Raw genomic sequence first — 13218 nt, forward strand, 5'->3', positions numbered from 1 at the left:
TGCAGTGAAAGCACCTGTATGCGGGAAGCGAGTATGGATAAGCATGCACACACACGCAGGGAGAAAGGTGTAATAATAAGGTATTGATCACGCTGGCAGTGTGACTCAGGCAGCAAGGGAGGTGTAAGTAATAAAAGCTTTTTCCGTGGTAGAGGTGTTGCTTTTCCATCATCCGCATCTGAAGGTATTCCTCCTCTGTGCTGCATCATGCCTCAACCTGCTTAAAGGAAACCAGCAATAATCTGCTCACTGCTGTGCTGTGCATCTTACTTTGCTTTGTCTGCAGAGTCACAATAATCGTCTCTATTTTGTACAAAATGGTCCATTTTATCAAGCGAACCTCCCTCTCCTAAAATCCCCTTTCACATGCACATCAAAGCCAGGTTTGTACATGGGTGCTCATTGCAGGAGCTAAAAGGATACTCCATGGCAAGCTGGATGTTAATAGAGCAGCTGTCGAGGTACAGAAGGGTATGTATTCACAGTAGTGCACGTAATAATGCTTCGCTACAGAGCTGGGCGATATGGCCATAAATTTAAATCACCAATATATTTGCTCTTCTAATAAAGTTGATATTGAGGTTTTACAAAAAATAATTAAAAAGGCTGGTAACAGAATCTATTTGATCTGAAGTTTCGGTTCTCTCCTGTAAAGTTGTGTTACAATGCTTCTTAAAACATCCCATGTCCTGATATGGCTGATTCATAATAAAGGCACCCAAACAACATAACAACTGGGGATTTTTATTTTGAGGTACTTGCTGAAAATAACGTCTTGCATTGAACACTCCAGATACTGGATTTTAGCACGCCCACAAACCCTATTTCAGCTATGTTTAAAACAGGCTGATTTCGTCTTGTACATATCCAACATGTTATATATGATCTAAGGCTGGGTAAGCTCTGAGGCTGTAGGGAGCAGCACAAGAACTGTTTTGACAGCACTAGAGTGAGCATAATTTGGACAAATATTTGTTTACAACCAGCCTTGATTCAGGACACGCCCCCAGATTGTCAGAAGGGGCAAATCTGGTCAAAAGTTGGGCGTAAAATCATTTACTGCGTACCATCAGGTGTATGTGGTCACCTAGGGTGCTAGACACTCAAGGGGCTCGTCATAAGCCCTAACATTTTGAATGAGGTCCCAATCATACACCACATACATCGGTTTACAGTTCCACTTGACTCAGCCTCTCTTTACTATCAAAAATGTGCATATAAACTTGGCACAAAAAGTAAGAAAATTTGTGTTTGGTAAATTATTTCTTTGTTGTAACAATGCTTCTTGGCAATAAATCTTATACCGTTGGAAAGCCTGTTTATTTTCCTTTTAAATGGTGCAACATGTGTAAGGAACATGTATCTGTGGGATGAGCAGCAGAGCTGAGTATGTGGGTTGTGCCCATGAAAAATGTTTCCAAATCTTCCCTGCCAATGCTAAACAGCTTATTTTGCTGTTGCTATTGACTCTTGTTTTGAGCTTTGAGCATGGGCCCTGCTCCAGTGGTCAGTAGGTGTCTGCTCCAAGAATCATCATGCCACATTTGACTGATCTGGATAGGGCCCATGTGATAGGGCAACTTCAAGCTGGTGTTCCGCAAAACCAAGTTGCGGCATTGTTTGGAGTGAGCCCATTGTTTGGCATCTACCTCACTGGAAAAACCTCAATATCAATGCAGAGAGATATCAAGATGAGATTCTGCAACCAGTGGCAATCCCATATCTCCACATTCTAGGACCGAACTCTGTCCTCCAAGATGACAACGCTCACCCCCACGGAATGGGGTTTACCAGAGACTACCTCCAGAATTTAAGAGTGGGGAGGATGGAATGGCATGCCAGCAGGCCTGGCCTCAACCCCATTGAACACTTGTGGGATCAGGTTGGGTGTGCTGTTTGTGCCAGATTGACCAACACAACCACTCTGGCTGACTTGCAGCAATGCTGGTTGAAGAATGGGATGCCACCCCAAAGCAGTGTGTGACCAGGCTGGCTGTTGTGGCTGTGTATGGTTCTTCCACACGCTATGGAGGCTCCTGTTTATTAAATGAATAAATTGTTAAATTGCCAATACGTCTTGTTTCTTAAAACATAAATAATCAAATCCACCAAACATCAAACAAGAGTAAATGGCAGAATCAGCTGTTTGGCATTGGCAGAGAAGATTTGGCAAATTTTTCATGGATGTAACCCACATACTCAGCTCTGCTGCTCATCCCACAAATGCATGTTCCTTACAAATATGGCACTATTTAAAAAGGTAAACAGGCTCTCCAACGGTATAAGATTTATTGCCAAGAAGCACTGTTAAAGAAATAATCTACCAAACACAAATTTCCTTACTTTTTGTGCCAAGTTTATATCAGTATTGGCTAAGATGAGAAATACTGGCATACGGGATACTTACAAAAATGCAATATTGTGCATTCCTACATACAATATTGAGCATGTAGGTTGACCTGGTTCTACTCTGTCAGAAATCACTGTATTATGCTTCTTTTATTAAACTGCAACCATGGCTGACAGGCGGAGCAACTAGTGGCTTTCATTTTGTCCCGTGTGCTCTAAAATAAAATAACAGCTTTTAAGCCAGCAATGACAGCTCTGCAAAAATCCTTTTTATGGCAGCAGAAATACAGGTGACAGTACTTAGCCCACAGTACGGTGCTTCATTTACAGACTGTGACAGTTTGCAGATGTAAGTGACAAAATTGTCATTCTTGTCTGCCTGTATGCATGAATTCAAGCTGCTGCTTGTGTTTAGCCTCATCAGTGCATTCAGAAAACGTGTGAGCGAGTGACTCTGAGTTTATGTCTGTGCACTGCATAAAGGAGGATGTATTTCTACAGCCTTTTCACACACGTTTCCCTTAAATAGGTTCTAAATTTGCTGTATGTGTGAGAACTATAGGCAGGATTAAAACCACCAGTCATTTATAATAGTTACCATGTTTTAGTCCCTTTACATTTACACAAGTTTTTTTTACTTTGAGTAAAGAGTTACCAATTTGTCATATTAATCCTTTCATGCTGCATGAAGGTGATCCCCAAACAGCTGGTGCCTATAGGATGCAATGCCGTCCACATTCATGCTTCAGGACTTCACTGACAGTGTTGACTTACGTGGGCGGGGTTGCGTGTGCAGTGCCTGCTCCAGGTCGCCCAGCATAGTGAGTATCACCTCCTTATCCAGCTGAGCGGTTCCTTCACGAGGACCTCCCCCTGAAACCTCCTCCTCCGCCCAGTACCCTCCATCCTTCTCCTTCCCTCTCTTCTTCCCTCCACTCTTTCCTGCCGCCGGCTCCTCGTCTGAATGTTCACTGCTAGCCTCTTCATTTGCCGCCGCCACCTCCCTGGACCTCCTTGCAGGGTCAGCCCGAGGTTGCCCGCCATATGACGCCCTCTGTGGTCGCCCGCCTGCGCCCTTGCATCGCCAAGGCACTGGTATGAGGGAGTGCTCTGACTGAGAGAGCACCTTGGTGAGGGAGAGGGATAAGGATCGAGCCCTGGTGCCGCGTACGCCCCCACCCCTTGCGGCCGCCTCCTTCCTTGGGCTCCCCTGCAGGCTGCCTCCTACCCTCTGTGGAGATGATGAGTAAGATGAAGAGTTTGGACGTTGTGGAAGACGGGTCGGTGGGTCGTCAAGCTCGAAGGAGTACACCCGCTGCTCCCCATCGCTGAGCAGGGTCAGGTTTGTGAGCGAGCGCTGCTTGATGCGCAGGTTAAGGTTGTCAGGGAGCGGCTGAGGGGGCCGCCGAGCCGGGCTGCCCCCCTGGTACACGGAGAACTCAGCTCCTCGCTTCATCCCTGCTCCTCGCTCCACTCCTGTACCTTTTCTGCCTCTGGTGGCTTAGTGAGTGAAAGTATGCCTCTACCTGTGCGTAGCTCTGTGATTCACATCTTGGCTGTGCTGTCAGTGAGAGAGCAGATGGAAGGAAGGAGGAAGTGGATGAGGCTGTGAGATGTGTCCCAGCGTTCCACGCCTCCAGAGTGAGCTCCAGGTTTCGGAGGGCTGAAGTGAGGGGTGTAGAGCGGAGAGAAAAGCTCCCTGTCAGGCATGTAGGTAGAATCCAGATCCATCCTTGATCCAGCCCATGCTCCTGCCTGGTCAGACCTGGAGCCACGCACAAACCTTTATTTCCTCCATCCCTTCTATGGTCTTCATGCTTTCTCTGTCTTTTTGCCTCCTTGTTCTCTCCTTCCACCACAGTCAGGGGTGGGGAGTTGCTACATCTCCGTCCCCTCTCTCTGCGCTCACTCTCCCTTTATCTTTTTCCCTATTAAATGACAGTCTTTTTCATTCACTCTTATCTCTCTCCCTCCACCTTCTGTCCCTCCTTTAATTACCGCCTCGCTGCCACACTCCTCCTGCCTCCCCTCTGACTCTCTGGCGGTCCCTCGCTCCTTGCAGCGGAGTGGTGTTGAAGCCGGCGAACGGAGCTCACACAGCTCTCCGTCTGCTTGTTCTTTCCAGCATGCAGCCTGCAGCACTCCCTCTCTCTCCCTCCCTCTCTCTCTCCTTCACTGTTTATTACCCTCTCTTCTTCCTAATCCCTCTCATTCTCTCACTTTCTCTCCACTTCCCTCTTCTTCCTGCCCTTATCTTTCCTCCCTCACACTATCCTTAGCCCCTGTCTTTCTGTCTCTCCTTCTCACAGTGTGACAGTGAGTTGTTTGGACAGTGCACCTGTAAGCTTGCAGCCCCCGCTGCACCACACCGACTTAATTAAATGGTATCTTGAGGAGCTAAAGCGGCGAGTCCACAGCTTATCATGGATCAACCATGAGAGCACAGAACCAACATATCCCCATCAATCAGTACTGCCTTTATTAGCTCTGTCACTATTAGTCACAGCTGTCTCACGCACACTTTTCAATCCTGGTTACCAAACTGTAATCAAGGTTATCCTAATTATGCGTCCACACTGTGAGCGAATCATCATCTGCATACAAGTTTGCAGCTATCAGGCTCATCAGAATTTTTTGTTCTACTTATTCATTCCAAATTTAGCTGCAATATTTCTGGTCCTTCCCTCTGCCTTTGCTGCATCATAAAAGTGCTGTGCTTAAACTTTCAGCCCCACCTCAACTCCAGCACAAGACTGCCCACAAGGGGGGATAATGGGACAAGCTCTCTGGGACCCTGCCAAATGGGGGCCTTTGAGGGGCAGGAAAATCATGGTCAATTGTAAAGTTAAGCTGTGATAACCATATTTTATATCTAACCTGAATAATAACAACTCTTATCAAAGAAACAAACACTGACTTGTTTGTGGCAAAAAGGGTTCAACTATGGGTTCAGAAAGAGTGGCAAAAATGTAGTGTAAAGAAAATGACAAGTGGTTAAAAAGGGGCAAGAATAAAGTGCAAAAAATTGGTTTATAATGGCAAAAAAAAGTCTAAAAGTGGCAAAAAATGCGAACTAAAAATGGTGGAATAACAGCTAAAAAGTGGCAAGAATTGGTTAAAGAGTCAAACAGGGATAAGCAGGGATATGGGATAAGAAAGAAAAAAAGGGGTAAAAATGGATGGAAAAATGATGAAAAGCGGTTGAAAAGTGGCAAAATAAATCTAAAAGTGGCAAAAATTGGGCTAAAAGTGGCAAAAATGTGTTTATAATGGTAAAACAAAAAATGCCTGAGTGTGTCGAAAATGTGCAGTAAAAATGGTGAAAAGCAGTTTGAAAAGTGGCAAAAATCGTTTAAAAAGCCTAAAAGGAGTAAAAATATGGAACTATAGTAGGGAAAATGGTTGAAAGTAGCAAATATCAGCTAAAAGTGGAAAACTATGGGTGGTGGATAAGAAAAAAAAAAGCTAAAAATAAATGGATGGTAAAAATTATTTTAAAAAATGGGTTAGAAAGTGGCAAAATTAGGCTAATAGTGCAGATTGGGTTAAAAGTGGCAAATATTGGCTAAAAATGGCAAAATGGGTTTAAAGTGGTAAAACAAAAAAATGGCAAAAATTAAAAAAAAACACTGGCTATACAAATGCTGAAAATCAGTTAAAAAGTGGCAAGAAGTTAAAATGGGCAACTAAAGTAGGGAAAAAGGGTTGAAAGAAGCTGTGTCTGTTACACCTTCGTTCCGCGATGCCGTTCTGTATGAGAGCGACCATTCCACAATGGGGGGTCGATCTCACCCCACCTCTGATCCGGATCAAGAGGTAGAATCAGAGCCGTAACAGACTTTTCCGCAGCAAGTGTGAAAGGAAGTCACGGCATTCCGCAACGGTGAGCGTGCACTACTGTCTCCATAAACGGGAGACTTAAAAACCAGCGTGGTTTAATCAAGCGGCATTTCATCAGAGAAAACAAAGAATAATGTGGATTAACTGGAGAGGCCGCGAGGTTAGAAAGCTGATCACACTCTGTACAGGAGAGGAGGGAGCAGACACATCTCTGCTCACAGCAGGGTCTGAAAAGTTCCATGATGTGTTCAAGTGAGCTCGGTACTCTGAAGTTTCTGACCTCTGACGTAAGCACGTGTGCTGTGACACTGCTTAAAGTCGGACCTCCAACTCAGAAACATGGAGGAAAAAAGGTCTATTGGATCTAATCAAAAATAAATGTTCATGTTATTTTCCCTGTATTTCATTTAGAAAATACAAAGTTTTGAACCGAGAAATCCAGAGTTTTGAGTTTCATTGAAAGCAGCAGCTCGGGCAGCGGCTGCCATCTGATTACGGGACGCCGGGGTGTGTGTGTAAGCTCGGGCGCGCACAGCTCTGGTACACCTTTGTGTGAATTGCTTGTTTTGGAACAGAGACGGGCATTCATTTTTGCCTTTTTTGCGGAATCTCTGTGTAAAAACAGCTAAGGAGGCATTAAACAATCAGAGTTCTGAAATTAAGGAACTGTTAGCCAGGATGCTAGCACCAATGCTACTGATCCAACACACATGCATTGGTATCATCAATAAATCACAACCAGGGAGGGCCCATTCACTGAGTTTTTCAGGGGCCCAGAAAATCTGTGGGCAGGCCTGCCCCAGCATCCTCTTATAGACTCTAAAAGGGTTTATGATATCATCTCCATTTCTGCACGCAAAATCAATCTGCTTGCAGTGATGACACCAAACTCAAACAACTTTTGCTGCAACGAACTTTTGAAACAACTACAAACGATGCGAGTCGTCAGACTGAACAGCTGGTTGAAAATAAAATTGTACTGTTTGTTTGCAAAGAGGGAATGTTGATTTCACTTTAATTATAGTCAGTTGACATCTGAAGGATTGAACTTCTGCAGCTGAGACTTCTGGGGCGAGGGACATTCGACCAGTTAAAAAGAGTTCCTAACCACAAACTTAAATTGAGAGGTTACACCAAGGAACACAACATCAAAACACAAACCACTAGGCACAGAAAAATATAATTGTTTCAATTGAACCTGTTAGTTGCAAATGACAAAGTCAAGGCTCTGAAAGGTAAAACATATCAAAATTTCCAACTAAAACGTACATTTCTTAGAAAATGGCCACACCTCTGTTACACATATTTTTCAATTAAAGTCACTGTAAAGTGATAAAAAATATCTGTATTTCAGGTTTGTTGTGTGACAGGCAGCTGTGTTATGAACCACCAGGTCATATTTCAATCATGTAAAACATCTTTATATATATAAAATTAAACTTCAAATCATGAAACGTTAGTAGTATTTAGATAAACTTCTTGGTCATTTTATATCGTTGTAGTGCTAGGGAGTAGGGTAATTCCCATAGCGCCCTGTGACATCATGGGGCGCTATATTGGCCCTGCCCAAATTAAACCTAGCCAGGAAAGAGGTGAAAAACTTTAGTAGGAGAATAGTGACCTGCCTACTGTGAATTTCACAAGGTTTTATAGGTGCAGGTTATACATCAAAAGCATTTAGGCATAAAAGCTGTGAAAGCAAGTTCATTTGCTTTGAGGGAATAATGTGCAAATTTAATAGTGGGTTTAATTAAAACACCTGTCAAATTAGTCAGCTAGTGTTAGTTTGCAACTTACCGTAAATAAAAGAAAGAAAAGAAAATGGGACCAGTTGGTTTGTATTATCCTCATTAAAACATTAATACAAAAGCTAAACTTTGATATTCAATCATACAGACAACTAACTCAATGAAAACTGAGATGTCAAGTTCAAAGCCCAGCGTACAAAAACAAACGCATGTGATTACAGGTTTGGTTTGTCAGGCTGTCAGTGACATTCCAGACCTTCTGCTCTGGTCGTGGCTTTTCCGAAGGCTGTCATTTGAAGGATAAAGTTAGACTGCAGCACTGACTGTTCCCTTTGTTTGGAGTCCATTTCAAACACTTGTTTTTTGTTGTCACACGCCTCATGGTCATTTTACATGCTCCTTTTTGTCCTCTTTAGATGTGCGTTAAGTTTCTTAGTCTCTGAGAAAGATCTTGAGAGAATGCATCCTTGAAAACACCCTGAGACAGCTTGTTTCACACATAGATTCTTAACAATAGGAATGGTCGGATACTATTTTTTACTTCCCGATACGATATCGATACCAAGGTGCTGGGTATCGGCCAATACCGAGTACTGATTTGATACCAGCGTGAACTTTCTGGACTGACTGTGCAGACTAGCAAATTATTTTAGATATATTTGACTCAGAACATGGCTCAACAAATCGAATGATAATGTGCAGCATCTCTGTGACCCTAAAGTTGTTCTTCTGCTGATTATTGAGTTTTAAATGGTGATAAATGATCATAATTCCATTAAAAAGGATAAAAAGATGTTCAATATCAGGTTTACTGGTGTGGATTTAATCATTAAAGTCACACAAGTTCCAGGCTTGCTGAAAATGCTGCTGTAAGGGATTCAGAGGCATCAATAGCGTCAGTGGGACGACACAACAACTAGCTTTAGGAGGAAAAACAAGTGAGAGGCAGCGATGTATGGTTCAAAAGTTATTTAACTTTTGATAAACTGTGTCACTTTTTATTGTGTGTGACAGCGCCGGTCTGGAAGGCATTTTAATGATCACATTCAGAGAAAAACTGTCATGCAGCCACTAACCTTTTCTGCTGCAGTGTGTCCTCTGGTTCTTCTATGCTGCTCTGAAAGCGGTAGCCCGTGCATGACGTGCTTTCCGGCAGCAAAGAAGAATTGATTTCCGGTTTAAAGCGCTAACATTTAGCATGGCTAAACAAAGCAAAATATAAAGCTAAACCAATCGGTGCATAAACTCATGTACTTGCCGAAACCAATACCTGCATTTTAAGCCGTATCAGACGTATTTCCGTTACTGGTATTGAAATCGGAACAACCCTACTTAACAATGTCTGCAAAACCCTGTTCACTTTTGCACAAAATCCTAAAACTTTCAAATTTCTGTGTGAGCTCTTTGCTCCTCTTCCAATCCTCTTTGCCCAAGGCACACCTAAGGTCAAGACAAAATTTCAAGGCACACCACAACCATATCTCTACATAACAGCTCTTACATGTTACAGTAAAGCAAGTTTATAGTGTTAGTTCAGGCAGGCCATGGAATCAAACACTGCAATATAATTGAGATCAGCTGATCTAATGAAGCCCTCATTAGCTGATGCACTCTTGGCATGCTATTGGCAAATTGTACTCATGCTGCCATATCCAAAGCCTGTCTGTGCTTTGCTACTCCCAAGATGCTTTATACAACCCTCCTCCACCCCAGCTCCTCCTTCATTCTACCTCTGACTTCATCAGTGTCATTCTGTTGTCATTTCTGCCTGTTCTGCTTTGTTTTTGTTATTGTATAGTTGTACTAATTATGTATGGTTGTTCAAATTCCTACAGCACACCAAGACTTGGCTCAAGGCACACCAGTGTGTCTTGCCACACCATTTAAGAACCACTGAGCTAGATTATTCACCCAGACTTTACTCAGATTTTTTCTTGCCAGCCCCAACATATAGTTCCTCTATGAAGTTGGGGTCAGCTGATGTGAGAGTGCAGTGGGAAACATTCAGGAAATTTCCATATGGGCATGCATTTAAGGTGATGATGCTTATTCATGGCACTCCAGCCTTGTTCATTCTAGAGCGCTTTGTGATGAACCGCTTGCCCAGGCTTCACTGGAGTTCAGTTTTTGTTTGTTTAGGTTTAAACACAAAAATAACAACTAGTCAAGAAAGAAATCTGCAAAGTCCGCAGCTTGGTTTTTAACGCTCAAGCATCATTCCAGTTTGGGTCAATTGTTAAGTGAAACAATGCATTATTTGTAGTACAATATTTTATCCAAACACCACTATCCTCTTTGCCCCTCCACCTTTCCAGTATGCTTCAACTAAAACATGTCAAGTTTCTAGTCATGCTGCAAAATCTCGTCCTTTATAGAAGACCTTAACAATGCTGGTGTGGAAATACTGGTAATGATGTGTCATACTACTGCTACGGATGCAACACAGGGATTTTAACAAATAATGGCAGCCTTCAGGGATGTAAACAACAAACTGCAGATGCTCCTTACATCTGTCATCGCTGACCTTTTCCCCATGCTGCTTGCTCCAAACAGGGATCCCCCTGGTTAATTCACACACACATACCCCAATACCCATCAGCACACACGCTAACCAGCTGCAGGATACCAGTGCATTGCTCTATCCACAGCAGTAGCCTTCAAAAACGCTTTCATCCAGCAGCTGCCCTTTAACTTTCTTCATTTTGGACTCCAACAGACCCTGCAGTTTGCATTTTCTCTGATGTTAGCCAGACAGATTAACCATTAAATAAGCAAAAGCTGATGCAAGTGATTCTAAAATTGGTAAATGTGTCATCTGCACAACTCTCACACAGAGCAGCAATGTGTAAATAAAGGTCTTGACCAGCAGATAAAGGTTTGAATTGAACTTGAGCCAGATGTTAATGTACAAAATGTATATGCACATCACACACCCACACAGAGAAGTATCATACATGTAAAGCCAACAGTGTGTAGACGTGCGTTGACCTGCCGTACCTGATATCTCCTCCAGGCACTGTTTGGCTGTCTTGCTGTAGACCAGCTCTCCCTTGGTGGGGCTGAGGCAGGGGTCGGCTGGGGCCACCATGGTGCAGTCGTTTTCTGAGAATGTCCTGAAGGCACAAACAACAAATGATATGCAGCGGTTACACAGACAGGCTGAAATATCTGGTGATCTGGAGCTCGACTAAAGCCATTTCAAAACAGCCCAGGGGGAAGGAGTCTGACACAGCTGCTCCTTTGTCGTGTTCATTCATTCATGGGGGAATGAAACGGCAAAATGTTGTGATTGTCAAAATGAGTGTTTATGCACATTTACATAACTTTTGTGCTTTGTCATACAGGGTACGACCAACAGGAGACTTTTAATACTGATTTAAGAGGGTGGAAAAAAAAAAATCCAAGGCCCATGGAGCACTGGATCAGCAAAAAATGTTACAGATCAATCAATGACCAGTCTTTAACATTATAAATTGGTTTGCTGCTTGTTATCATAGCTTGTCCTGCATGCTCTGGCTCAGCGACCTCAACTTTGTTAAAGTCATACTGACCTACCTGTAGAGTCAACTGATCTAAGCTCTGCCCACTGGGATTTCACATCTAGGGGATGGCATTACCCATCATACCTCTGGGCAGAGTCTTTCTATGTGTCTGATTTGTGTTTAGATGTATTCTATTGTACAGTAATCCCTGCTGGGTTCTTTTGGTCATATTTTTTAGGTGGATTGTTGTTTTTGATGTGACACACATTTGCATCCTGAGTGGTTACCCACCTGTGGCTTTAGTGCTCCAAAAAGGCATAGTGCACTAGAATGCATACCTTGTAATGAGGTTTGCTCTACTTTGTTCTTGCCAGAGCACGCCTATCTTACCACAGATTTTCAAGAGTCTTTGCAGCTTTAGTCATATTGTAAAATATTCAAATTTGGTGTAGTTTAAACCTTCAAAGTGTGGACCAATACAGACACCTAGCAAGTGGAGGCAGGCTAAATATTCGCAATCAGAGAAATATATTGTCTGAAAAGCTGTTCTGTCTTGCTGTTTTCAATATGATTTTAAGACATTATTCTCAGACACACAGATGTCCTAGAGTGCTTTAATTGATAAAATGGCTTTAAATTTAGCCTCGTGGAAAGTGAAATATCTTGTTTGAACTGTTATTATAAGAAACATTTCATGAGAAAATCCTTCAACTTTACCGTTAACCTTAGCTGGGTCTTTTACAAATACTAAAATTCAAACTAATTTCACTGTCTTTTTTCACCAATTACATTTTTATTCAGTACTTTCTTAGAATAATTAGCAAAGAAATAGCACATAAATTAATCCACAAACTTAAAACATCTTAATCATAAGTTGCAGTTTATAAAATAGGCATTACTGCAAAATTAAAATCCTGCTGTTAAATAACTAGATGAAGCGTCAGTGAATTAGATCAGAGCCTGTAAATAAAAAAATGAACAGAAATTTTCTCAACTTAAACTCATAGTTAATGATTTCACTGATTAAAAATACAGATTTTGACGATAAAAACTTATTTTATCATGAAAAAGGAATCTTTTATTTACTTAATTCCATATTATCATTCACTTCTAGCAAAACCATGCTATTCTATATTTAGATAGTGCTACAAGTGTTTTTTGCACATGGCCAAGACCCCCCAAACCGCCCAAATTTGGGGTCAAGCTCCATGTGCAAAATGAAAATGACCAAATTTACAGCTTGACTCTATCCAATTTTTTTCCTGCCAGCCAAATGAAGCTGCAGTGAGCAGATGTGGGAACACAGCAGGTAACATTCATCCATTTATAGTTTCACAGAATCATTTTTAGTAAATAATTATTTATTAATGCAACAGTCTGTTTTTATATTCACTGTCATATTTCAGCTCTAAATTATTGTGTGCAGCAGGGAAGCAGAATACATCTGTCTGAGGTGAAAAGGAAGAAAAAAACCTATTTTCTCATGAGCTGAAGTCACTGGCGTATGCGGCTGTTGCAATTGGAAGCCAGTTTTTATCTGCAGCCCTGCAGGTGGTGGCGGTGCAGCTCCTGTCTGTTTTTTTTCCTCTGTTCTGTGTATAGGTGGGAGTGAATAATGTACTATAGCTTTTGCTTATATAGTCAGTGTGTTTGTTTATATAAGATTTACACTGTGTATTTCAGGATTGTATTTTAAAATGTTACTCAGCATGCTTTTTCTATCACCTGTCACAGTATTTGGCTGTGCACTTGTCTGTGGCCGTCAGTCTGTTATCGACTAGTTTTGTCTTTTCTCACTC

The 13218-nt window shown here is 42.2% G+C and overlaps 1 protein-coding gene across 5 annotated transcripts in view; it reads right to left on the reverse strand.

Moving 5' to 3' along the window:
- Positions 1-13218, reverse strand: part of nav3 (neuron navigator 3) — a 340033-nt gene that overhangs the window by 123971 nt on the left and 202844 nt on the right. For all 5 annotated transcript variants that reach the window (XM_041780603.1, XM_041780602.1, XM_041780601.1 and 2 more), the window contains one exon: positions 10935-11050. In XM_041780603.1, coding sequence (XP_041636537.1) covers positions 10935-11050 — 116 coding nt within the window. The remainder of the gene's footprint in view (positions 1-10934; positions 11051-13218) is intronic.

The sequence above is a fragment of the Cheilinus undulatus genome, linkage group 23 (assembly GCF_018320785.1).
Source record: "Cheilinus undulatus linkage group 23, ASM1832078v1, whole genome shotgun sequence".
NCBI lineage: Eukaryota > Metazoa > Chordata > Actinopteri > Labriformes > Labridae > Cheilinus > Cheilinus undulatus.